Source organism: Rhinolophus sinicus, chromosome 12 (assembly GCF_057876585.1).
Source record: "Rhinolophus sinicus isolate RSI-liver-muscle chromosome 12, RSI-T2T, whole genome shotgun sequence".
Taxonomy (NCBI): domain Eukaryota; kingdom Metazoa; phylum Chordata; class Mammalia; order Chiroptera; family Rhinolophidae; genus Rhinolophus; species Rhinolophus sinicus.
In genome coordinates, this window is record NC_142512.1 from 15,040,171 (window position 1) to 15,064,069 (window position 23,899).

Below are 23,899 nucleotides of genomic sequence, written 5' to 3' on the forward strand. Positions count from 1 at the left end.
AGGGCTGGTGGGCAGCGCCCCCTGCAACTAAGATTGAACACAGCACCTTGAGCTGAGCTGTCTCCCGGATGGCTCAGTTGGTTGGAGCGAGTCCTCCCAACCACAAAGTTGCAGGTTCGGAAACTCCCTCAAGGGATGGTGGGCTGTGCCCCCTGCAACTAGAAACGGCAACTGGACCTGGAGCTGAGCTGCACCCTCCACAACTAAGACTGAAAGAACAACAACTTGAAGCTGAACGGCACCCTCCACAACTAAGATTGAAAGGATAACAACTTAACTTGGAAAAAAGTCCTGGAAGTACACTGTTCCCCAATAAAGTCCTGTTCCCCTTCCCCAATAAAAATCTTAAAAAAAAAAAAAAAAAATAGAAGGAAGGAAATAATAAAGATCAGAGTGGAAATAAATGAAATAGAAAATAGAAAAACAATAGAGAGAATCAACTAAACCAGAAGTTGGCTCTTTGAAAAGATCAAGAAAATTGACAAACTTTTAGCTAGACTAACCAAGAAAAAAAAAAAGAGAAGACTCAGATTACTAAGATCAAGAATGAAAGAGGGACATTATTACTGATGTTACAGAAATAAAAGGGATTATAAGGGGATACTATAAACAACTGTAGGCCAACAAATTAGATAACCTGAAAGAAGTAGACAAATACCTAGAAAGACATAAACTACCAAAATTGACTCAAGAATAAATAGAAAATCTGACTAGACCTATAACTAAGAGATCGAGTTAGTAATAAAAAAATTTCCCACAAAGAAAAGCCCAGGACCCAATGTTTTCACTGATAAATTATACTAAACATTTTAAAAAATTAATGCCAATCCTTCACAAACTCTTACAAAAATAAAACAGTCACTACTTCCCTACTCATTCTATGAGGACAGTATTACCCTGATAGCAAAGATATAAAAAACAAAAAACAACAGCAACAACAAAAAACACAGACCAATATATTGTATGAATGGAAATACAAAAAATTTTCAACAAAATACTAGCAAACCACATATAAAAAGTATAATACATCATGGTTAATTGATTTTCGACAAGGGTTCCAAGGCTATTCAAAAGGGAAAGGATATTCTTCTCAACAAATGGTGCTGAAGCAACTGGATATCCACATGCAAAAGAATGAATTTGGGCCCCTACTTCACATTACATACAAAAATTAAGGAAATTAATCATAGAACTAAAAATATAAGAATTAAAAGTAGAAGAATTTTATAGATATAAATCTTTGTGGCCTTGGATTTGGCAACAGTTTTTAGGACATCAAAAGCACAATCAAAGGAAAAACAGACAAATTGGACTTCACCAAAATTTAAAACTTTTGTGCTTCAAACGACACCAATGAAGAAATTGAAAAGACAAGCCATAGAACGGGAGAAAATATTTGCAAATCATATATCTGATAAAGGTCTAATATCTAGACTATAAAAAAGAACTCTTAAGAACGCAACATTAAAAAGATAATCCAATTTAAAAATGGGCAAAGGGCAAAGGACTTCAAAAGACATTTCTCCAAAGAAGATATACAAATGGTCAATTAACACATGAAAATAGGCTCAACAACACTAATCATTAGGGAAATGCAAAAAACAATCAAAACCCCACAAGATACCGATTCACAACCACTAGGCTGGCTAAGGTATAAAATGCACAATTCGTGAAGATATGGAGGAATTGGAATCCTCATACATGGCTGGGGGGATGTAAAACAGGGCCGCTGTTGTGGAAAAACAGTTCTCACTTCCGCAAAATGTTCAACAGTTACTAGTATATGACCCAGCAATTCCACTCCGAGTACTGTATATACTCTTAGGTGTATATCTAAGAGAAATGAAAACATAGTGTGGTAACTGTAAAACCAAGGCTGCAACTCCGATCAGATATGCAAGTCCTGCGCAGTCCCACAGGAAACGATAGTCCTTACAGACTGTTTTTGGGGTATTTTTATGTGCCTATCTGCCGGCCACGCTGCCATCAAGCACTCACTGTCGCAAACAAAACAAAACAAAAACCTTACACATCCCTTTCCTCTTCTGCCGTCAACCGTGGCCTAGCTTCGCCCCAAAGGGCCTCAGAGCACGACTAAAGAGAGTGACGGAGCGCTTTACGACAGTTGCTTTGCGGCAGTACCGGAGGAGGAAGATGGCGGCCACCTTAGTAGCTGCTGGAAGAGCGGGGCCAGCCCCAGCCTGGGGGCCGGAGGCCATTAATCCCGACTGGGAAAACCGGGAAGTCTCCACAGGGGTGAGGAAGGACTCGGGGTTCAGGAGATGTGCACAAAGCTTGATGCGATGGAAAGATAAGGCCTGAGTGGGTTGGGAGAATTTGGGGGTGGGGGCGGGAGGTGGTCTTTAATGTGCTGGAGGCAGGGGTAGAAGTATCCTGAGGATGCGGCGTGGTATTTTCGTGGTGGGAGGTCAGCCTGGAATTCTGGAATCTTGAAGGACGCAGGCTTAAGGCTGGGATGGGCCTTTGGGGATTTGAGGATTGGAATTCTGGTCTTCTGGGTCTTGAGGCCCCTATGAGATTTGACCACAGGTCAGTGGCACACGACTTTCTTTAGGCTTGGGACTGGATAAATGGATCATTGAGGTTTGTGTGTATTGGAGAATGTGGACAGGCCCAGACTCACTCACCCCTTTCCTTTTTCCCAGACCACTATCATGGCCGTGCAATTTGACGGGGGCGTGGTTCTGGGCGCCGACTCCAGAACAACCACTGGGTGAGCTCCGGACAGATATGTGAAAGGTCTTCCCATCTTCCCATCTTCCTCTTGCTTCCTTGCTTGACAGTCTATCTTTACCCTCCACAGACCCCAGTGGGAGGGAGGTTTCTCCCCTCCTTGGAGATAAAGATTTGTTCCAGCTGCTACTACTTCCCAGTTCCCCTCACCCTTAGGTGAAATTCTTGCAAAAAGTCTGTTCTCCAGCCTGCTTCAGTTTGGATGAGAACTGATAGGGAATAATGGAATTCCTAGTCCTGAGCCCTGAGGGAGTGGACAGTAATGGGATGGAGGTGGGAGACAAGAGAGGTCCTTTCCTCACTATTCTGTCATTCTGCAGGTCCTACATCGCCAATCGAGTGACTGACAAGCTGACCCCTATTCATGATCGTATTTTCTGCTGCCGCTCAGGCTCTGCAGCTGATACCCAGGCAGTAGCTGATGCTGTTACCTATCAACTTGGCTTCCACAGGTGCTTGTGGGCAGGGGAGAAACAAATATCTAAAGGAAGTTGGGACCTGAGGAGCTAAATGGTCTGACTCCCAGATCCTGACACTGCCTTCCCTATGACTCCCCTCACCCTCTAGCATTGAGCTGAATGAGCCTCCACTCGTACACACAGCAGCCAGCCTCTTTAAGGAGATGTGTTACCGATACCGGGAAGACCTAATGGCAGGAATCATCATTGCAGGCTGGGACCCCCAAGAAGGAGGACAGGTTAGACACCCCCACCAATCCCCCCAGAGCACTGGAGCCATGCCTTTGATTCTCACCACACCCAGCCATTTTTTCTTTCCAGTCTCTGCCTCACTTACTATTAACTCTTCCCAAATCGATCCCACAATGGACGGGTGAATATACCTGTATTGTGAGGAGGGTACAACTGATGACTCTTCTCTTCCCTACACCGGGCAGGTATACTCAGTGCCCATGGGGGGTATGATGGTAAGGCAGTCCTTTGCCATTGGAGGCTCCGGGAGCTCCTATATCTATGGCTATGTTGATGCTACTTACCGGGAAGGCATGACTAAGGAAGAGTGTCTGCAATTCACTGCCAATGGTGAGACCTTGGGCTTCTTGTCCTGTGAGCTTCAACCCCCAAACCCAAGCCATGCCAATTTTCATCATTGCTTCCAGCGATCCTAGCATCTGACTCTGACCTACAACTTTCTTCTTTTATCCACAGCTCTCGCTTTGGCCATGGAGCGGGACGGCTCCAGTGGAGGGGTAATCCGCCTCGCAGCCATTGCAGAATCAGGGGTAGAGCGGCAGGTACTTTTGGGAGACAAGATCCCCAAATTCACTATTGCCACTTTACCACCTCCCTGAATCCTGGGATTCTAGGGCACAATGAGAGACATCCCATACTGATGCAAAATTCAATAAACAGTTTGTTAAAGAGAGTCTTTGTGCTCTGGGGTTTTTGTTTTTGACTCCAAGCCTGAACTCGTCTGGTCTACTGCTGTTTGGACAAACCACTGCTCTAAGCCCTGAGAGTCAGAGAGGAGCCTTTATAAGGGTGATTTTCAAACTTCTTTCTCCAGGCTACCTTCTCCATTTCCTTTCCTCTACCATATTCAGGTCCTTGTGACACCAGAGTGTGGTTGATATGAGGGTTACCACCCATGTTCAAGCCCGAGGTAGAACTCAGAATTCTGAGTGAGACTGAGGTCACCTCCCATTAGCCTGCCTCCTACCTATCATAGGTGGCTACTAGCCCTAAAGCCAGGACTCTCGACCTCCTCTGACCCAGGCTCATGATCCCCTCTCTCCACACTCACCTCTATCACCTCATCTTGTTAGGAGCAGCAGTGTGACTTCCTTGGCTTTTGGGAGAAAGGTGGACCTTGTTGGCAAATGGTAGAGGGCAGCCACTGGGAGTGCTGTGGGCCAGCTCTGGAAGCCACCATTCCCATGGGTCTTCAGCCCCTTGGATGGGAGGCAGAGAGTGAACTCTGGACCCCTCAAGGCTGTCCCCACTCAAGCCAGGGACCTAAATGAGCTCAGTGGTGCTCATTGACAATAACCAACATTCTCAATTTTGCCTCAATCTTCTTCCTTCTCCCCTCACCCTATGGATCAGGAAACTATATAAGCCATATTTGAAAACCTTGTTCTAGAATATAATTCTGCCCTGGAGGATTTCAGAGGGTACGGCGAAGCTTCCTAAGGAGTTGGGGTAGGGGAGAAATAAAGAAGAGCATTAAATATATGGTGATGGAAAGAGAACTGACTCTGGGTGGTGAACACACAATGGGATTTATGGATGATGTAATACAGAATTGTACACCTGAAATCTATGTAATGTCACTAACAATTGTCACCCCAATAAATTAAAAAAAAAAAAAAAAAAAAACAGAGAAGGATCTCTGTCCACAAACGTGTACCTCAAAATAACCAACACACTTTCCTGTAAAACCTGTTCTCCCAGTCCTCCCTATCAAGGCATCTTTCATTCCTCTCTGCCTTGACTCCACATTCAGTCTAATAGTAAGTTCTAAAAACTCCAAAAGTATACCTAGAAGCCATCTACTCTCCCCATTTCCACAGCACTGTCTTGAGCCAAGCCACCATCATCTCTTGCCTGGAGGATGGCAACACCCCCTGCTACATGGCCTTACTGCTTCCATACTTGATCTACAATCTTTTCCCATTCAGCAACCAAAGTGATCTTTCAATGTAAATGAGATCATGTCGTTTCCCTGCTTAACATTCTGCAGTGTCTTACCATTCCATCTAAAATGATATTTTACCCCCTTACCATGGCTTAGAAGACCAAACACTTCCCCTCATCCTTGACACTCTAGTCACTGTTTTTTTCTGTTTCCTAGAATCTAAGGGGTTTTGTACTTAACACTTGCTGGTTTTTCTGCCTGGGACTGTTCTTCCCTGATTTAAAAAAGAAACTCTTTAGAGCAGTTTCACATTCACAACCAAATTGAGTGGAAAGTACAGAGATTTCCCTTATACCTGCTTGCCCCCACATATACGGAGCCTCTCCTACTATCAACATCCTGCACCAGAGTGGTACATTTGTTACAATCAGCAACCCTCCGTTTGACACATCGTTCAAGTCTCAGCTCGAATGTCACCTCATCAGAAAGGCCTTTCCTAACTACCTGAAATTTAAGAAACACCACCTTCCCCTCCTCCATCTTGCTCTCACATTACCCTGTTTAATTTTCTTCATAGCAGCACTTAAGCCTTATCTCATAATATCATGCTTATTTGTTTATTTATTGTCTAGCTCCTCTGCTAGAAAGGTCAGTGAGAGGAGAGAATTCTTTCTACTTGGTTCACTAATATATCTCCAATGTCTGGATACATTTCTATATTTATTGAGTGAATATGTTCCCTAGTCCTATCTGCTGTCCTGCCTAGCCCCCAACCTTTCCAAACTGCAATCACCACACTCAACTCTGAAGCTTGATTTCAGCAAACTTCTGGCTAGCACACCTGGGCTCTGCATTACATATTCACCACTCCAGTGTCCCCTTTCCCACCCAATGCTGTGTTTCCCACCTCAGCTCCATAACCCAGTCTAGTGCTAGGCCCCATCTACTCCTCCACCCCAACACCCAAGCACATCCACACAACGCTTGGCAACTCTGAATATATTTAATGAGAAGGTTATGAGAGATTTGGGGAAGCCAGAGACTGAGAATTGTAGGGAAGGAAGGTTGCCAAGGCTTCCTGGAAGTTCAGCCCCTGGTTGTCCCTTCAAATGGTGGAGTCATTGGCCGATGCTATGTCATGCAGCTGGTGGCGGAAGGAGAGTCGGGCTTTCCTGCTAAAGTAGGCACCAGACCCTAGGGAGGGTATCCCTCCCTCAGCCACGATGGGTGCTATAACTGGGCTGGGATCTGGATCTGTAGGGGCAGCTGGAGCCAGACCTAAAAGGGAGATTGGAGGAAAAAGGGAGTGGTGGGTCTGGGTCCTCCTTCCCTCCCCCATGCCCATCCCCAACCCTATGAGTAGGAAAGAGGCCAGGGAAGATACTGGGCGTCTTGGGAGGGCTGAGTGTTGGTGGCATCAGCAGGAAGAGGGAGAGGGTATCTTGGGAGAGCAGCGCTGGCTTCACTGCCCTTCAACCTGTGCATTGGCCCCACACTCAGGACCCCCATGCTGGATGTAACGCTCTGCTGTCACCGACTTGAACTTCTTAATCATTTTTTAACAAGGGGCCCCACTTCTTCATTTTGCATTCCTGCAAATTTGGCTGTCCAGCAAATTATTTAGCTAGCTCTGTGGGGGAAGCAATAGATCCACCAGGGAGACAGACTGTCCTTTTCCCTTCACCGGTTTAAGAATTTACCTTTCTCCCAGTGTAGCTTACCAGTCTTCCTGACAACCCCCCTTTCCCCTCAGTCTCCCCATACCTGCTCCTCTTTCAGTCCCCCGCTGTCTTCGGCACCCACACCATGGGAAACACCATGCCCCCTTGAGACCCATCTCAACAATGGAGACAGGGTGCTGACAATGGCCAGGAGGGCCCCAGGAGGAGGGGTGTGGTTTCCAAGCCCCCCCACTGTGGGCAAAACTACCACTTAGCTTCAGACCGCCTGGTGATTACAGGCGCCAGGGGACGGAAGGGGGAGAAAAGGGAGGAGGGAAGAGGTGGAGGGATTCCCTACTCAAACACCTATCCATTTGTGCCCCCTTAATGTGAGGGCTCTCTTGATCCTCATGGAGAAGCAGAAGGAGACTGGGACAGGTGTCATGGCAGAGACAAACACAGAAGTGCTGGGACATACAGGTGCAGTGAAAATTCACTACAGCGTTGCTGGGCCACTTGGTGCCAGCCTGGACACTGCTGGGGAGTCATTTGTATTTTAGAATGACAATTTAGAATTCCCAAAACGTGAAAATTTAAAGAATAGTCTATTTTTTTAGAACAGGAAACTTTACTAGTCAGGGAAATGTTATGCTCTCATTAAATGGTCTGGTAGCTCTTGTCCCCTTTTAGGAAGACAGTTGTAATTGATTAATAACGCTGTGCCAGGTAAATTCTAGGGATTTTACATGTTATCTCATGTCATTTAATCATGTCAATGACCCTTTGAGGCGAGTGTTATTACTATCCTGATTTTACAGATGAGGAATTGGAGGCTCTGAGAGTTTGGGTAACTTGCCCAAGGTCCCACAGGCAGTTATCAGCAGAGCAGGAACTCACCCCACTCCCATCAGAGTGACCCCAGAGTCTACTCTGTTTGCAACTACACTGAGCTTCCCAGGCATGTCCCTAGTAGGCACTGATGCCCCTGGCTAGGTCTGGGAGGGGTGGTGACCTGAGCCTGGGCTGGGAACCTAAGGTGCAGAGGCCCCTAGCCAAGGACTCTAAATGCCCTCCAGTAAAGCTGCACAAATGTTATATTATTCCCTATGGGTGCCATGATGTGTGTGGAAAGGTTGGGAAGCACTGCTGACTATACTGCCTGACTTAGAAATCTGTTTTTTGCTTTTAAATTAACTTTATAGAAGTAAACATTTACATATAATGTAATGCACACATCTCAGTGTACAGTTCTATGAGTTTTGACAAGTGTATATACCATGTAATCACCACCCCAATCAAGATATAGGACATTTCCATCACCAAGTTCCCTTGTGTACCCTTTCACAGTCAATCTTTCCCCACCCCCGCCACAGGCAACTACTGATCTGATTTTCATCACTACCGATTGGTTTTGCCTGTTTCAGAACTTTATATAAATGGAATCATATAATATTACTCTTTTGTGCCTGGCTTCTTTCAGCGTAATGGTGTTGAAATGCATCCATGTTACATGTATTAAATTTGTTTTTTGTGTTTTTTTTTTTTGTAATAACAGCTTTATTAAGAGATAATTCACATATCACATAATTCATCCTTTTAAAGTATACAATTCAGGGCAGACAGGTGGCTCAGTTGGTTAGAGTGCGAACTCTGGGCAACAGGGCTGCCAGTTTGATTCCCACATGGGCCAGTGAGCTACGCCCTCTGCAACAAGAATGAAGTCAATGAGCTGCCACTCAGCTCCTGGGCGGCCAGATGGCTCAATGGGTTTGAGTGCGGGCTCTCAACCACAAGGTTTCCAGTTGGACTCCTCGACTCCTGCAAGGGATAGTGGGCTGCGCCCCTGGCAACTAACAGCAACTGGACCTGGAGCTGAGCTGTGCCTTCCCCAACTAAGACTGAAAGGACAACAATTTGACTTGGAAAAGTCCCGGAAGTACACACTGTTCCTCAATAAAGTCCTGTTCCTCTTCCCCAATAGAATCTTTAAAATAAATAAATAAATAAATAAATAAATAAATAAAATATACAATTCAGTGATTTTTAAATGTCTTTTTTTTTTCTTAAGTGTGTTTTTCCAGGACCCATCAGCTCCAAGTTAAGTAGTTGTTTGAATCTAGTTGTGGAGGGCGCAGCTCACAGTGGCCCATGTGGGGATCGAACCGGCAACCTTGTTGTTAAGAGCACCACACTCTAACCAACTGAGCTAACCAGCCGCCCCAATTCAGTGATTTTTACTGTATTCACAGAGCTGTGCAAATGTCCCGACCAATTTTATAACATATTCATACCCTCAAAAGAAACTCTGTATCCATTAGCAGTCACTCCTCTATCCTCCTTTTCTTCAGCTACTAATCTAATCTATTTTCTGTCTATGGATTTACCTATTCTGGACATTTTATATGAATGGAATCATACAAAATGTGGTCCTTTGTGTCTGGCTTCTTTCAATCAGCATGTTCTCAAGGTTTATCCATGGTGTAGCTAGTGCATCAGTACATCATTCCTTTTCATGGCTGAATAATATTCTGTTGTAGAGATAAACCACATTTTGTTTATTCATCAGATGATAGACATTTGGGTTGCTTCTACTCTTTGGCTATTTGACTATTACTACTATGGACACCCATGTACAAGTTTTTGGACATATCTAGCAGTGGAATTGCTGGGCCATATGATAACTCTATGCATAACATTTTGAGGAACTGTTTTCCAAGGTGACTGAATCATTTTATACTTTATTCATTTTTCTTGCTGAGTAATAGTTTATATACCACAAATTAATCAAAATAGAAAATTTCTCTTCAAAAGGCATCATTATTCTACAAGGACAAGCCACATTCTGGGAGAAAATATTTGCAATACATATTTGTGATAAAGGATTTGTACATGTGTACAAATATATGCATGTATGAATCACAATACCACAATAGACAACATGGTTTTTTAAAAAGTTAGCACAAGACTTGAACAGACACTTTATAAAAGATCTACAAATGGCTAATAAGCACATGAAACATGGTCAACATCATTAATAATCAGAGAAATACAAATAAAACTACAGTGATGTACTATTTTACTTATTAGAATGGCTAATAAGTAAAGACTGTAAAGATTGACAGTATCAAATGTTGGCCATGCTGTGGAACAACTGAAAATGTAAGAAGGAACAATTGTTTTGGAAAACAGTTTGGCAGTTTCTTCTAAAGTTAAAGAACACTTATATGACCCAGCAACTCCACTCCTAGCTATTTGCCCAAGAGAAATGAAAACATATATCCACACAAAGACTTATACCAGAATGTTTACAGGAGCCTTATTCACAACAGACAAAAACTTGAAACACCCGAATGTCCATCCAAAGAAGAGATAAATAAATCTGCTTTAAATAAATTTTGCATTATATTACCTTTTAGAACCTGAAAATGTTCCAGTTTCCCCCTAGGATGTGTTTCAGGACACCAGTTTCCTTGACTATCTTGTTCACTACAGTAAGTACACTCAATGTCTGGCACCGAGCAAGTGCGCAATAGATGGTGAATGAATGAAAGAATGCAAGCTTACGTACGTTAATGAATTTGTGGCCACCATCCATCAGGCCTTTTATCATGCCTTCCATCTACAAACGCTGGCCAGGACAGGCCCAGTGTGGCTCACAGCCAGCCTGGGAAGGGGACACCCACAGGTACCATCGCCGAAGCGCATCTCCACAAGGGCCGAAAAGGCCCCAGGGGCCGGGCCGGAGGGGGGTAAAGTGTGCGGCGTCGAGCATCCACAGGGTGGCGGCAAGGCACACTTGGACCGACGGCGCGGGACAGACGGACGGACCTGTTGACTGCGCCCGCCGGGTACAGGGAGCGGGCCACTCAGACGCGCAGCCCCGCATCGCAGAGGAGACCCTCCCGACCAAGGGCGGTGCGCAAGACCGCGGGGCGGGACGAGGACGGCGGGGGCGGGACAGGACAGACGAGAATCCCGCGGAGGTGAGGCGGGGGGCCGTCCCGCCCTCGAGGGCTGGCCCTGAGGCCGCCCCGCCCCAGCTTGCTGGGGTGTGGGCTCGGGCTCAGCTGGGCTCTGTCTGCGCGCGACCCCGCGTCGGCGCTGGTTCGGGCTGCCCAGGTGAGGGGACCGGGGAGGGGGTGCCGCGGAGGGCCGGGACCCAGGAAGTCGGGCGGGGACAGGAATGGGCCCAGGCTGCGGGGCCTCCTGATTCAGCTGCACGCTCAGATTTTGGGTTTTCCCTCCAGGGCGGGGAGAGCACAACTTCCTCTTTTCCCGCCTGGACCCCTCTCCCAGCCAGCCTGGCCTAGCTTGAGTCCCGGCGGCTCCCGGCCCCTTGCGACCCGCGGGGCCCCTTCCCCTGGCTTTTGCTCTGCCCCAGTTCTGGGCCATCGGAGCCTGGCTTGGTGTTCCTGGCTGGGCGCCCTGGTTACGGGACTGGCGTTCAAGGGTTCTGGATGAAGGACTGAGGTGGGGGATGAAGTTAGAGGTGGGTTGGCAGGGCGTTGCAGATGATGGGGCTATCATCAGAGAGTGGGAGTTAGCAGGAGACAGGCGGATGGGGAAGAGGAAGGTGGAGGATATGGTGGAATGAGGAGCAGAGTTCTGCAGGGCAGATCACCTCTCTGAGGCTTCCCCTTATTCCTAGGATGACGGCGAGCCCAGAGAGCCCCTTCCCCTCTGGGAACGACCTGGACTCCAGCCAGTTACAGATGGAACCCGATGAGGTGGACACTCTGAAGGAGGGAGAGGACCCAGGTATGCAGGGAGGATGGCCCTCAGGGAGAGGAGGACTTGGGCTGAGATCTCCTGGCATCTATACTCTTCCACTTTCTTTCCTCCTAGCTGACCGGATGCACCCCTTTCTGGCCATCTATGACCTTCAGCCTCTGAAAATGCACCCCTTGGTGTTTGCCCCTGGGGTTCCTGTCACAGCCCAGGTGGTGGGCACTGAAAGATATACCAGTGGATCCAAGGTGGCTGGGCTGGCACCAAGGGTGGGAGTAAAGGGAAGACTGACCCGAGTGGGGGCTGCAACCCAACCAGGGGACATCCATTCAGTTCCTCACACCCTCAGGTGGGAACCTGCACTCTGTATTCTGTCCGCTTGACTCATGGTGACTTTACCTGGACAACCAAGAAGAAGTTCCGTCATTTCCAGGAGCTGCATCGGGACCTACTGAGACACAAAGTCTTGATGAGTCTGCTCCCTCTGGCTCGGTGAGGGGAACCAGACTGCTTCCTGTGAAGGGCCCCTCACCCTGTGGCATGAGATGTCACTGCCTCAGCCCCCATCTCTCCTTTCTGCTCACCTTACCCCCATACTGCAGCCATTCCTCCCCCAACTTCCCCTGCCACTGGCCCCCCTCTTCTGACCCTGGTTACCAGGAAACCTTCCCTGTTCAGCTCTCCCTGTCCATGGTTCTGTGCCAGTATCTTAGCCGGGCTAGATGCCCAAAATGCCCTTGGCAGCCTCCTCCATTTCTTGTCTCTATTCTCAGCGTAGGAGGCCTTCCTTCCGCCAGCCTCTAGGCCTCCTTCCTTGCTCCAAGACCCTCTCTCCAGTGCTTCAAGAACACAAGCACTCAGCCTCCCACCTCTTACTTGACCCTCAACCCATCCCTTTCACAGCTTTGCTGTCCCCTATCCTCCAGCCCGAGAGGCAGCCGACAGAGAGATGCCCTCTCTACCCCGAACAGGTCCTGAGGGCTCCACCAGACAGGCATCCAGCAAACAGGTGCGACCAGACACCAGGTACTCTGGGAAGGCGTTTGGTTTGCAAATGGTTCTGGTCCCATCTATCTCTGTTTCCTATTCCTACTTCAGAAATACCTGGAGAATTACCTCAACCGCCTCCTGACCATGTCTTTCTACCGCAACTACCACGCCATGGTAAGGTTCAGGTGCTGGATGCCTGGGTCTTTTAAGGTGGAGCAGAGTAAGCAGGTCCCCAAGGGGCAGAGGACCAGGGTCAGTAGGGTCTGAGGGGCTGAAAGCCTGAGACTCCCCTGAGCCTTTGTTTTCCTCTGCAGACAGAGTTCCTAGAAGTCAGTCAGCTGTCCTTTATCCCAGACCTTGGATCCAAAGGACTGTAAGTGTCCAACACCCTTCACCCAGCCACCTGCAAACATCTGGATCTCTCCCTGCCTGATGATGGGGAATGCAGTGCAGGGTGGGCTGGGGGTCTAGATTCCTCATCCAGTATCTCTTCCTGACTTTTCCCACAGGGAAGGGGTGATCCGGAAGCGTTCAGGTGGCCACCGCGTTCCTGGCCTTACCTGCTGTGGCCGAGACCAAGTTTGTTATCGCTGGTCCAAGAGGTGAAGCCTGGAGTGGGGCAGGTGGGCCATGGGTGGGGGGGTGAGGAAGGAGATCATGAGGGCAGAGGAACAGACAGAGCCCTTCTGTTCCAGGTGGCTAGTGGTGAAGGACTCCTTCCTGCTGTACATGTGCCTCGAGACTGGTGCCATTTCATTTGTTCAGCTCTTTGACCCTGGCTTCGAGGTGCAGGTGGGGAAAAGGAGCACAGAGGCACGATACGGGGTCCGAATTGACACCTCCCATAGGTAAGGCCTCCTGGTATGGACAGACACTTGGTGAGTAAAGAGCCAGCCTAAGGCCCTGAGGAGAGTTGCATGGAAGAAGGGAAGGCATTTCCACCCCCCTGGAGCTGGCCGTGATTTGGAACTAGGGAACTATTCTAGCCAGATGCTTGGGACTGCTCCTAGAGTTCTGGGCCCAGAGAAAGGGGGTTGAGTATAAGCTTGGGGGAGGGACTCTTGATGTAAAAGAAATGCACTCCATTCATTCATTTATTCATTTAACAAACCTGAGTGCCTGGTACAATACTAGGTGCCAGGAACCCAACTGAATAAGGCAGATATATACCCTGTCCCTGTGAAGTTACAATTCAGGGACTAAGGGAAGTGGGAAAGAGGTGACAGCTAAAGAGGGAGAGCTTCTGGCTCAGACCAGAAGTACTGAGGGTGAGGGTTGTGGTCTCTATTGTTCTTGTCTAGATCCCTGATTCTCAAGTGCAGCAGCTACCGGCAGGCGCGGTGGTGGGGCCAGGAAATCACTGAGCTGGCCCAGGGCCCGGGCAGAGACTTCCTGCAGCTGCACCGGCATGACAGCTACGCTCCGCCCCGGCCTGGTACTTTGGCCCGGTGGTAAGACATTGAGGTCCCTTCTGAGCTTGTCTGTGGCCTTCTTGATCGACTCCCTTGGTGTTCTCTGAGTCCTTGATCCCCTTTTATCTCCTCTGACCCCTTCTGATCTCAATAAGCCCCCCCCTTTGACTTCTCAAATCTCCTGACCCCTGACCTCTTTATCCACATCTGTCTCTGATTCTCCTCTGATTTTTCTCACCCTCAAACTCAGTAATCTCTTCTGACCCCTGAATTCTCTGACCTCCTGTGACCTTTTGAACCCCCTTTTACCACACTGACCATCCTCTCTGTTCTCTATGATCTCCTCAAATCTCTGATTTATTCGTTCATTTAATGAACATTTTCTAAGCACTGCTATCTGCCAGGTCCAGTGGCAGGAATAAGACACAGTCCAGTAGGTGATTAAATCACAAAACAATGGGAACTTGCCATGTTGGTGGTAGATACAATGTACCGAGCACAAAAGAGCAGCATTTGCCCCAGCGTGGGGATGTCAGGACTGGATTCCAGAAGGCAGTAACCTTGATGTTTGCCTTAACAAGATAGAGAAAATGGAGAAGGGCGGTCCATGCAGAGAAGCTAGAAATAGCCTGGTGTGTTTGGGAACCACGGGACTGACTGTTGTTGCAGAGTGAGGAGGAGTGGTCAGAGAAGAGTATGGGAGTCGGCAGCCCCTGATCTGTGCCCTGCGTGCTAGGCTGAGAAGGTTGACCTTTATCATAGGCAGAGGGGAGTCATGGAAGGTGGTGTTGAGATTTCCTTTTAACATAAGGACAATAATAGCTAATACTTATGTAGCAAATACTATGTGCCCGGAAGTGTTCTAAGAGTTTTACATGTTTTAACTTACCGAATCCTCACAACAACCCTCTGAGGCAGGTATAGTTATCTCCATTTTATAGATGAGAAAACTGAGGCAAAGAGAAGTTAAGTAACTTGCCCAGGGTCACACCTTGTAAACAGTGGAACCAGGATTCAAATCTAGGCAGGTTGGGTCAAGACCCTGCTCTTACCCATCACACTAAACTGTTAGTCATTAAAAAGTCAAACAATATGAAAACACATTAAAAATGAAAAGTTCCCACTCATTGCACAACCCTTTATCTCCTAGCCCTTACTTCTTCCCCACGCTTCTTCCCAACAATCCCATTTCTGTTCCCAGAAGTAATCCTGGCAACAGTTTGGTATTTACCCTCCCAGGTCTTTTTTTGCATTTTTTTCTTACACTTATGCATATAGTTTGTTACTTTTTGTTTTAACATAAATAAGATCATATACTCTCTTTTGTGACTTACTTTTTCATTTAATATGTGTGTTAAAGATTACGCATTAGGTTATTTTCCCATTTATCACTCTTATAAACGATGCTGCAATGAATAGTCTTTGCCTAAGCCTTTAATAGGATGTATTGCTAGAAATAGAATTACTATGTGCATTTCATGGTATTAAGGGTATATGCATTTAATATGCTAATAGATACTGCCAAAGTGTCCTCTGAAAAGGCTATAACCAATGTATATTTTCATGGTCTATGAGAATATTCACTTCCCTATGTGCTGATACTGAGTGTTACCAGTGACTTTAATTTTTGCCAATCTAGTGAATTTAATGTTATTTCATTTTAATATCACTTTCCTTGTTTGCTAGTAAAATTGATCATCTTTTCCTATGGTTGACCATTTTGAGTTCCTTCTCTAAACTGTCAGTTCTTATTCTTTGCTCACTTTTCAGTTAGCTTATATGTCTTATTGATTTGTTGGAACTCTTTATGTATGATGTATTAATCCTTCCAATCTTTAGTCATTTTCCTTTTTTTTTTTTTCCATTGGGGAATATTGGGGGACAGTGTGTTTCTCCAGGGTCCATCAGCTCCAAGTCGTTGTCCTTCAATCTGGTTGTGGAGGGCGCAGCTCAGCTCCAAGTCCAGTCGCCGTTTTCAATCTTTAGTTGCAGGGGGCGCAACCCACGATCCCATGTGGGAATTGAATCGGCAACCTTGTTGTTGAGAGCTTGCGCTCTAACCAACTGAGCCATCCGGCTGCCCCTCCAAAAGCTCAGTGGCAGCTTGTTGTCTTCAATCTAGTTGTGGAGGGCGCAGGTCACTGGCTCATGTGGGAATCGAACCGGCAACCCTGTTGTTCAGAGCTCTCGCTCTAACCAACTGAGCCATCGGGCCGTCCTCTTTAGTCATTTTCGTTAGTTTATTGTATCTTTTGTAATTTTTAATTTTATTTAGCTCATGCTAGCAAATTTATCCCACTTTGATATATCTGATAACACCTAACCTCTCTGATCACTCTTGATCTTTGACCCTGCTGTCACCTCTGACCCATGACGTCCTCCAGTCTTCACTCTCCAGAGCTTTCTCACTTCTGACTCTCCTGACTTCCTTGGCTTGGCCTCCCCTCAGGTTTGTGAATGGGGCAGGTTACTTTGCTGCTGTGGCGGATGCCATCCTGCAAGCTCAAGAGGAGATTTTCATCACAGACTGGTGGTAAGTGGGGGGAAAGAAGGCCAAGCAAGAAAGGGTGGAATGGGGCCTACTGCAGATCAGCTTATAGGTCAGAGGAGGGAGTGGAAGGAAAGGAATGGCTGATTATCTAGGGCTTAGCTTACCATCCTCACCCCCTGCCCTGAATCCCAGGTTGAGTCCTGAGATTTACCTGAAACGTCCGGCCCATTCAGACGAGTGGAGACTGGACATTATGCTCAAGAAGAAGGCGGTGAGGAGAGTGGTCAGCCTGGAGGGGAGGTGTGAGGGGGGGTTGTCTGTGGGTGGAGGTTGGTTAGAAGGGACTACAGCATGGGGTACCGTAAGGAATCTGAGGCTTCAGGGGAGGAAACGTGCCCATCCTGGCTCATGTCCAGCAAACATCACCTCCTCCTCTTCCCGAAGGAGAAGTGACACCTCCCTCTTCATGTGCTTCCTCTACCTGGTATAGACCTCCCTCCCAGTACCCATTGCACTTTATTGTATTACCTTGGGGTGTACGTGTCTATCTCTCACTGGATAGATTAATATCATGAGTTTTAGTACAAGGTACAGTGTCTGCCATGTTGGAGGCATCCATAGACATTGATGGATAGGAGGAAAGATACGTAGATGATGGAGAGTGGGTGGGTATATAGATGGATAGATGATGGAAAGGGAGATAGATGAAAGGCTATGAGGTTGGAAAGGTGGATCAAAGAAGGGTAGGTGGGTAGATGGATGAATGATAGATGGCATATTAGGGGATGAGTAAATGGTTGGGACGGTGGAAGGATAGATACCGTGTTTCCCCGAAAATAAGACCTAGCCAGACCATCAGCTCTAATGTGTCTCTTGGAGCAAAAATTAATATAAGACCTGTTATTATATTATGTTATATTATACCCAGTCTTATATTAAAATAAGACTGGGTCTTATGTTAATTTTTGCTCCAAAAGACGCATTAGAGCTGATGGTCCAGCTAGATCTTATTTTCGGGGAACTATGGTAATGATAGGTAGGTGGGTAGATGTGTGGATGGATGAATAGGTGAACGGATTGCTCACCCATTACTAAGTGTGCTGCAGGCATCAAAGCAGCATGTAACTGACAGCGTGAAAGGTCTCCAGCTGGGGGGAAGGATATCCAGGAATCCTGAGCATGGGAAGGGCTTGGGAGGGTGGAAAGGGGCCATTCTGAAAGAGACATTAGATCTGATACCCTACTTACCACAGGAGGAGGGTGTCCGTGTGTCTGTACTGCTGTTTAAGGAAGTGGAGTTGGCCTTGGGCATCAACAGTGGCTATAGCAAGAGGGCTCTGATGCTGCTGCACCCCAACATAAAGGTGACTCAGACCTCAGAGACCCCTCCCACACTACAGCCCTCCTCACCACACGTCCCCATTTCCTCAACTCTCCCCTTCCTTAAACATCTCATCTGTCCATCTTCCCTTGCAACGCAGCCTCTGTCTTTCTCTCACCTAAGCCCTCCCTTCATGAACGCCCCCTACCTGCTCCAGGTGATGCGCCACCCAGATCACGTGACACTGTGGGCCCATCATGAGAAGCTGCTGGTGGTGGACCAAGTAGTGGCCTTCTTGGGGGGGTTGGACCTCGCCTATGGCCGCTGGGATGACCTGCACTACCGACTGACTGACCTTGGAGACTCCTCCGAATCAGCTGCCCCACAGGTAATCCCCCCGAGGCCTTCCTGAGCTCCTCCAAACTCAGCTAATCTAAATCCACACCTCTTCCTAGCTCTAGCCTTCCCCCTCCAATCATTCCAAGCACTGCCCACATTCAGAGTTCCTCAGACTTTCTGGGACCCCAAGAACCCACTTTAAGGATACAATGACCCAGTCTCTTCCCCATTTCTACTAAGTCCCCTACCCTGCAATTTCTCTAGGAAGTGCAGGTGAGGGGCTGGGCTGGGGAATCAGGTTCTCTCTGTTTCATTCTTACTCTCGGTGTCTCTGTCTCTCTGTCTCACACTCTTTCAGTGTTCCTATCTTCTCTTTGGCCCTGACTCTGTATGGTGCCTATGACCTCTCCTTGCCCATGGCTTGGGTGTGTTCCTCTCACAGCCTCCCACCTCGTGCTCAGACTCTCCAGCCACCCCAGACTTGTCTCACAACCAACTCTTCTGGCTGGGCAAAGACTACAGCAATCTTATCACTAAGGACTGGGTGCAACTGGACCGGCCTTTTGAGGGTGAGGGTCCTCTCAAAGTCCCCAAGAGCTGGGAGCAGGGGCAGAAGTTGGGGCTGGGACTGAGAATGGGACAAGCTGGGTCAAGGATAATGCAGCCTTCCTTCCAGTCAGCGCCTCCTCCCTGCCCCAAGTATCTCCAAGAGACCGTCCCTGACCTCTCTCCTAACTCTCCTGGGACCCCCAGATTTCATCGACAGGGAGACCACACCTCGGATGCCATGGCGGGATGTGGGGGTGGTTGTCCACGGCCCACCCGCCCGGGACCTGGCCCGGCATTTCATCCAGCGCTGGAACTTCAACAAGGTGCTCACTCCCTCCTGTGGAGAGTAGAGATTGAGAGGGAGCCGGGGGCAGCTTGCCACCTCCCACTGACTTTGCCATCCCTCCACCTCAGACTACCAAGGCCAAGTACAAGACACCCATGTACCCCTACCTGCTACCCAAGTCCACCAGCACCTCAAACCAGCTCCCCTTCATACTCCCAGGGGGGCAGTGTGCCACTGTGCAGGTGAGGCCCTGACTTCAGCTTGCCCCTTTCCCTCCCTCCTGTCAGCCCACTGTCCTTGACCTGAGAGCGTCCCAGACGTCTCCTCTCCTGGGGTCAGGAACCACATCATATTTGCCATCCCCTCAGGTCTTGCGGTCAGTGGACCGCTGGTCAGCGGGGACTTTGGAGAACTCCATCCTCAATGCCTACCTGCACACCATCAAGGAGAGCCAGCATTTCCTGTACATTGAGGTCTGACTGGGGGCAGGAGGGGAGAAAATAGAGGGAATGTCCCAGGAGAGAGCCTTAGGACATCAGCAAGATCAGTGTTTTGGGCTGGCATAGCTGGGCCTGGCAAGAAGCTGAAACCTGGGGCCCAGGCCTGGAGCCTGGAGGTGGGGATGGCGGCTGGGAGCTGAGGGCAGGGACAGTGGCCTGGCTGCTGATGTCTGTCTTTGGTCCGTGCCCCAGAATCAGTTCTTCATTAGCTGCTCAGATGGACGGACGGTTCTGAACAAGGTGGGCGATGAGATTGTGGACAGAATCCTGAAGGCCCACAAGTAAGGTGGACTGGCTGGAGGGTGGGGATTATGGGCGTGGTTTAAATCTAACTGGAGGGGTAGGGCTTTGGGGAGAGGTCACACTTCTAACTCTACCTCCTTCCCAGGCAGGGTCAGTGCTTCCGAGTCTATGTGCTTCTTCCCCTGCTCCCTGGTTTTGAAGGTGACATCTCCACAGGTGGCGGTAACTCCATCCAGGCCATTCTGCACTTCACTTACAGGTGACCTCCTGTGGGGTCTCCACGGCCCCATTCCACCTGTGCTCCTATCCTGACTCTATCCTGACCCCTTCCTGCTGGACTTTTGAGGTCCATCTCTCTCCTGACATCCCCTGTCCCCTTCTCCAGGCTTCATTTCCCTCACCCATTCTTTTTCTTCAGGACCCTGTGTCGTGGGGAATATTCAATCCTGCATCGCCTCAAAGCAGCCAGTGAGTGCTGAGGACGGGGAGTTCAAGCCCTGGATCCCTGGGGAAGGGGAGATTGGGGACCTGGACCTGGGTGGAGGGAAGGAGGCTATCATTCCTGCATGCTTCTGGGGCTACTGCCCTGAGACCACAGGTGGTCTTTCCCTGCAGAGAGAAGTATATAGACTGGGCTCTAAAGGGCTTCTGAAGTGGGGGTGGATGGGACAGTGCTCCCTCTGCACATGGAGGGCACTTCTCACCTCACTCTCCCCTCTCCCTGTCTCTCTCACTTATAGTGGGGACAGCGTGGCGGGACTATATGTCCATCTGTGGGCTCCGCACCCATGGAGAGCTGGGCGGGCATCCGGTCTCAGAGCTTGTCTACATCCACAGCAAGATGCTCATTGCAGATGACCGGACAGTCATCATTGGTCAGTGCTGGATCTGGGCCCCTGGCAGCAAGAGGGGTAGGGAAGGGTGGGGAGAGGTGGAGCAGGGCCCAGCCGGGGACAATGGGGTGAAGGGACGTGACAGACTGCCATGGAAGCCCAATTGGGGATGGAGGCCAAAGAAGGTGTGTTGCCCACTGGCAGGTGTTCTGTAGGAGTGATGGGGTTGGAGGGGGTCCCCCTGGGCTCAGGCAGATATCGTGTGTTCTGTACCCACTCTAGGCTCTGCAAACATCAATGACCGGAGCCTGCTGGGGAGGCGGGACAGTGAGCTGGCTGTGCTGATTGAGGACACAGAGATGGAACCATCTCTCATGGATGGTGTGGAATATCAGGCGGGCCGGTTTGCCTTGAGTTTGCGGAAGCACTGCTTCAGGTATTGCCAGGGCCGGTTCTATAAGGTGTGGCAGGGAGGTGGAGGGGGTCTACCTTTTAAGCAGGTGGGAGGATTGCTTAGATGTAGTACTGGGTTTTACAATAGGCAGACTAATCCAGTTTGGGGTACCAGCAAAGTAGGGACACCAAAACCATGAGAGAAAAAAAGACTTGCAAAATAATTTGGTATTTTTTTTTAGAGCACCAAAGTAGTTGCCAAAGTAGAGACAAATGAAGGCTCTGTTGGACTCGTTGATACTAACTTACTGTTTAGCATTGCATCCATTTTGAATGAGCTGGGTAGGCACAGCATAACTTTCCTGGTATTCGGGTTTTCTAAGGACCTTAATCTGGCCCTGCTGGGACCCCTTTCTCCCATAGCGTGGTTCTTGGGGCAGATGCCCGGCCAGAACTGGATCTCCGAGATCCTGTCTGTGATGACTTCTTCCAGTTGTGGCAAGACATAGCTGAGAGCAATGCTAACATCTATGAGCAGGTGGGTGCTGAGAGGGGCAGGCCAGGGAGCAATTCATGGATTATCCTGTTCAAGGTGGGGTGGAGAGAAGCCCCACCACACAGCCATTCTCAGAAGGGGCATGAGGGTCTGAGGGCATATCATGGGCTTCAGTGGCTCAGGGTCAGTGTGGGGGGAGATGATCTGGGGATGGAGGTGTCCAGCTCAGTTAGGCTTGACTCTTGGCAAAGTGTCCCCAAGCTTTATTGGCTTCAATGCCCCCCACCCACAGATCTTCCGCTGCTTGCCGTCCAACGCCACACGTTCTCTGAGAGCACTCCGGGAGTATGTGGCAGTGGAGCCCCTAGCCACGGTCAGCCCTCCTTTGGCCCGGTCTGAGCTCACCCAGGTCCAGGGCCACCTGGTCCACTTCCCCCTGAAGTTCCTGGAGGATGAGTCTTTGCTGCCCTCTTTGGGTAGCAAGGAGGGCGTGATGCCCCTAGAAGTATGGACATAGCTGTGGCTTCAGTCAGAAGAGGTCACCAGCCGCTGGGCTCCACTGAGTCTGGCTCCCTGCCCCCTGACCCTGAGGACTGAGGGCAGTGCCCTTTGCCTTTGAGACCTGGGGGAGGCAGCATCTCTGAAGGGGATGAGTGAGGTCACAGAGGACCCTTTCTTGAGAAGCAGCCAAAAAGGACACTCCCAACCCTGGGCTGGGGTGGCTGGCGGGGGTCCCAGAGAAGTTCATTCTTCCTGCCTCCCAGTTCAAACCACTGCTACAAAGGAGAAGTAAAACTTCTGCCAGGACGCCTGGAGCAAGCCTTCCCATCTCTCCTTTCCTCCTCCTGCCCCCAGGGCCTCTCCCAGCCCATTGCTGCCAAGGCGGAGGGAAAGATGAAGCCAGTCCTGGCTTCAGCCCCCACAGCAGGGAGGGGTGGGGAGTACACACTAACTCCGCCACCAGCCTGCGCACAGACACTAACTTTGTATCAGTTCAATAAGCATTTCATAAATAAAAGTGTAGAAAAAAATCTGTGCCTCTTCCTTAGCGGAACTGAGTACTTGCCTCAGCCACCACTTCCTGTCTACACATATGTAGTACCAGGCCCCTTCACTTTCTCGCCACCCCATTTCTTCTTTCTGCTGTCTCCAGCTCCACTGTAATTGTCTGTGGCTTCTGGAGCTTAGTCACCTAGCTGCGAGGAGGAGGTGTTCACCCAGTGCTTGCTGCCTAGGTATAGGGAATGGCAGGGCCAAACCAGGAGACCTGGAGAGCAGTGGAGCTGATGTTGCAGCTGCAGGTGAGGGAGATACACAGAAAAGGGGCTGCCTCCTGTTCCGTAAGTGACCGTACTGGGAGAGGCTCAGGGAAGCCCCTTTGGGAGTGGTTAAGGGTATAGGCTTAAGATCAGAAGAACTGGGCCCAAATCCTGGACTTGTCACTTACTACCTAGGTACCTTCTCAAGTCACATCACTTCTGGGCCTCAGTGGTCCTATCTGGGAAATGGGAATAATACATAACTGGCTTGCTGTAAAGATTCAGTCCTTGACTAAAATACTTACTGAGCCCTTGCTACTGGCCAGAAATTGTAGACTCACAGAAGTGAGTACAACGCCCCACCTGTGTGGAGCACTTAGGCACACCTTTCCTGGAGCTTCACTAATAAGTAGTCACTAGGCAGATTCGGCCATTTACATTTAAATTAAAATCAAATCATTAAAAATTTAGTTCCCCACTTGCACTAGCCACATTTCAAGGGCTCACTTGTTGCTGTAAGTGGCTAGCATATTGGACAGTGCAGGTATAGACCATTTCTATCATTGCACAAAGTGCTATTGGATGGCACTGCTCCGAAGAAGGAAAGAGAAAATACATGGTATAGCCTATAAGAGAGTATAGCACACACCAGATTGAGAAGGGTTACCTCCTATGGCGGTGGAGAAAAAGAGGTTAACAGGTATACAGAGAGACCTCTTTAAGTGAATCTGTGACTTATTTCTTAAGCTTAGTGATGGATATATGAGCTTTTATATATATTCATATCTTTTTATATATCTGAAATATTTTGCAATTAGAAAAAAGTTTAGGACAGGTCCTGGCTCTTTCTTGTCCTTCATTCCCCCAGCCTCACTCCACAGTTTCAGAATTGACTACAGGAATGGGAGTCGAGTGAGGAGTTTAGGAAGCCTTCCTGGAAGGGGTATGCTGGTGAATGATGGTTCGGAGAGAGAAGATGCTGTTCCCTTGCTCCCATCCTTTCGAATCCCCCCTCTGTTCCTCTGAAGAAGCCACTTTGGAACATGAAA

General features: G+C 48.8%; 3 protein-coding genes across 10 annotated transcripts; 2 read left to right on the plus strand and 1 right to left on the minus strand.

Moving 5' to 3' along the window:
* Positions 1–2,100: 2,100 nt before the first annotated feature.
* PSMB6 (proteasome 20S subunit beta 6) lies at positions 2,101–4,137 on the plus strand. Its single transcript, XM_019715133.3, has 6 exons — positions 2,101–2,256; positions 2,667–2,734; positions 3,075–3,206; positions 3,322–3,451; positions 3,650–3,794; positions 3,921–4,137. The coding sequence occupies exons 1-6, from the start codon at positions 2,155–2,157 to the stop codon at positions 4,061–4,063; spliced, it is 720 nt and encodes a 239-aa protein (XP_019570692.1). The 5' UTR covers positions 2,101–2,154; the 3' UTR covers positions 4,064–4,137.
* Positions 4,138–6,338: 2,201 nt separating this feature from the next.
* On the minus strand, positions 6,339–10,855 carry C12H17orf114 (chromosome 12 C17orf114 homolog). Of its 4 annotated transcripts, none has more exons than XM_088801964.1 (2): positions 10,694–10,855; positions 6,339–6,627 (listed from the first exon to the last, which is right to left on the minus strand). In XM_088801964.1, exons 1-2 carry the CDS (start codon positions 10,713–10,715, stop codon positions 6,455–6,457), a joined length of 195 nt encoding a protein of 64 aa, XP_088658090.1. In that variant the 5' UTR covers positions 10,716–10,855; the 3' UTR covers positions 6,339–6,454. The 4 variants fall into 4 exon arrangements, 2 of the variants coding, with proteins under 2 accessions (XP_088658090.1, XP_088658091.1); XM_088801965.1 differs by lacking the exon at positions 10,694–10,855 and adding an exon at positions 9,395–9,532; XR_012492048.2 differs by having other exon boundaries at positions 6,488–6,627; positions 10,579–10,715.
* On the plus strand, positions 10,804–22,622 carry PLD2 (phospholipase D2). 5 transcript variants are annotated; one of them, XM_019715129.3, is made up of 25 exons: positions 10,860–10,993; positions 11,659–11,768; positions 11,856–11,986; positions 12,088–12,230; positions 12,642–12,747; positions 12,837–12,902; positions 13,043–13,101; positions 13,238–13,330; positions 13,424–13,576; positions 14,030–14,179; positions 16,590–16,673; positions 16,824–16,902; positions 17,885–17,995; positions 18,170–18,340; positions 18,734–18,860; positions 19,045–19,163; positions 19,255–19,368; positions 19,495–19,599; positions 19,819–19,907; positions 20,015–20,128; positions 20,288–20,337; positions 20,610–20,744; positions 20,985–21,138; positions 21,519–21,633; positions 21,884–22,622. In XM_019715129.3, the coding sequence occupies exons 2-25, from the start codon at positions 11,660–11,662 to the stop codon at positions 22,106–22,108; spliced, it is 2,802 nt and encodes a 933-aa protein (XP_019570688.2). In that variant the 5' UTR covers positions 10,860–10,993; position 11,659; the 3' UTR covers positions 22,109–22,622. The 5 variants fall into 5 exon arrangements, with proteins under 5 accessions (XP_074175718.2, XP_019570688.2, XP_019570687.2 ...); XM_019715128.3 differs by having other exon boundaries at positions 10,992–11,129; XM_074319618.2 differs by lacking the exon at positions 10,860–10,993 and adding an exon at positions 11,049–11,129 and having other exon boundaries at positions 12,710–12,747.
* Positions 22,623–23,899: the final 1,277 nt, after the last annotated feature.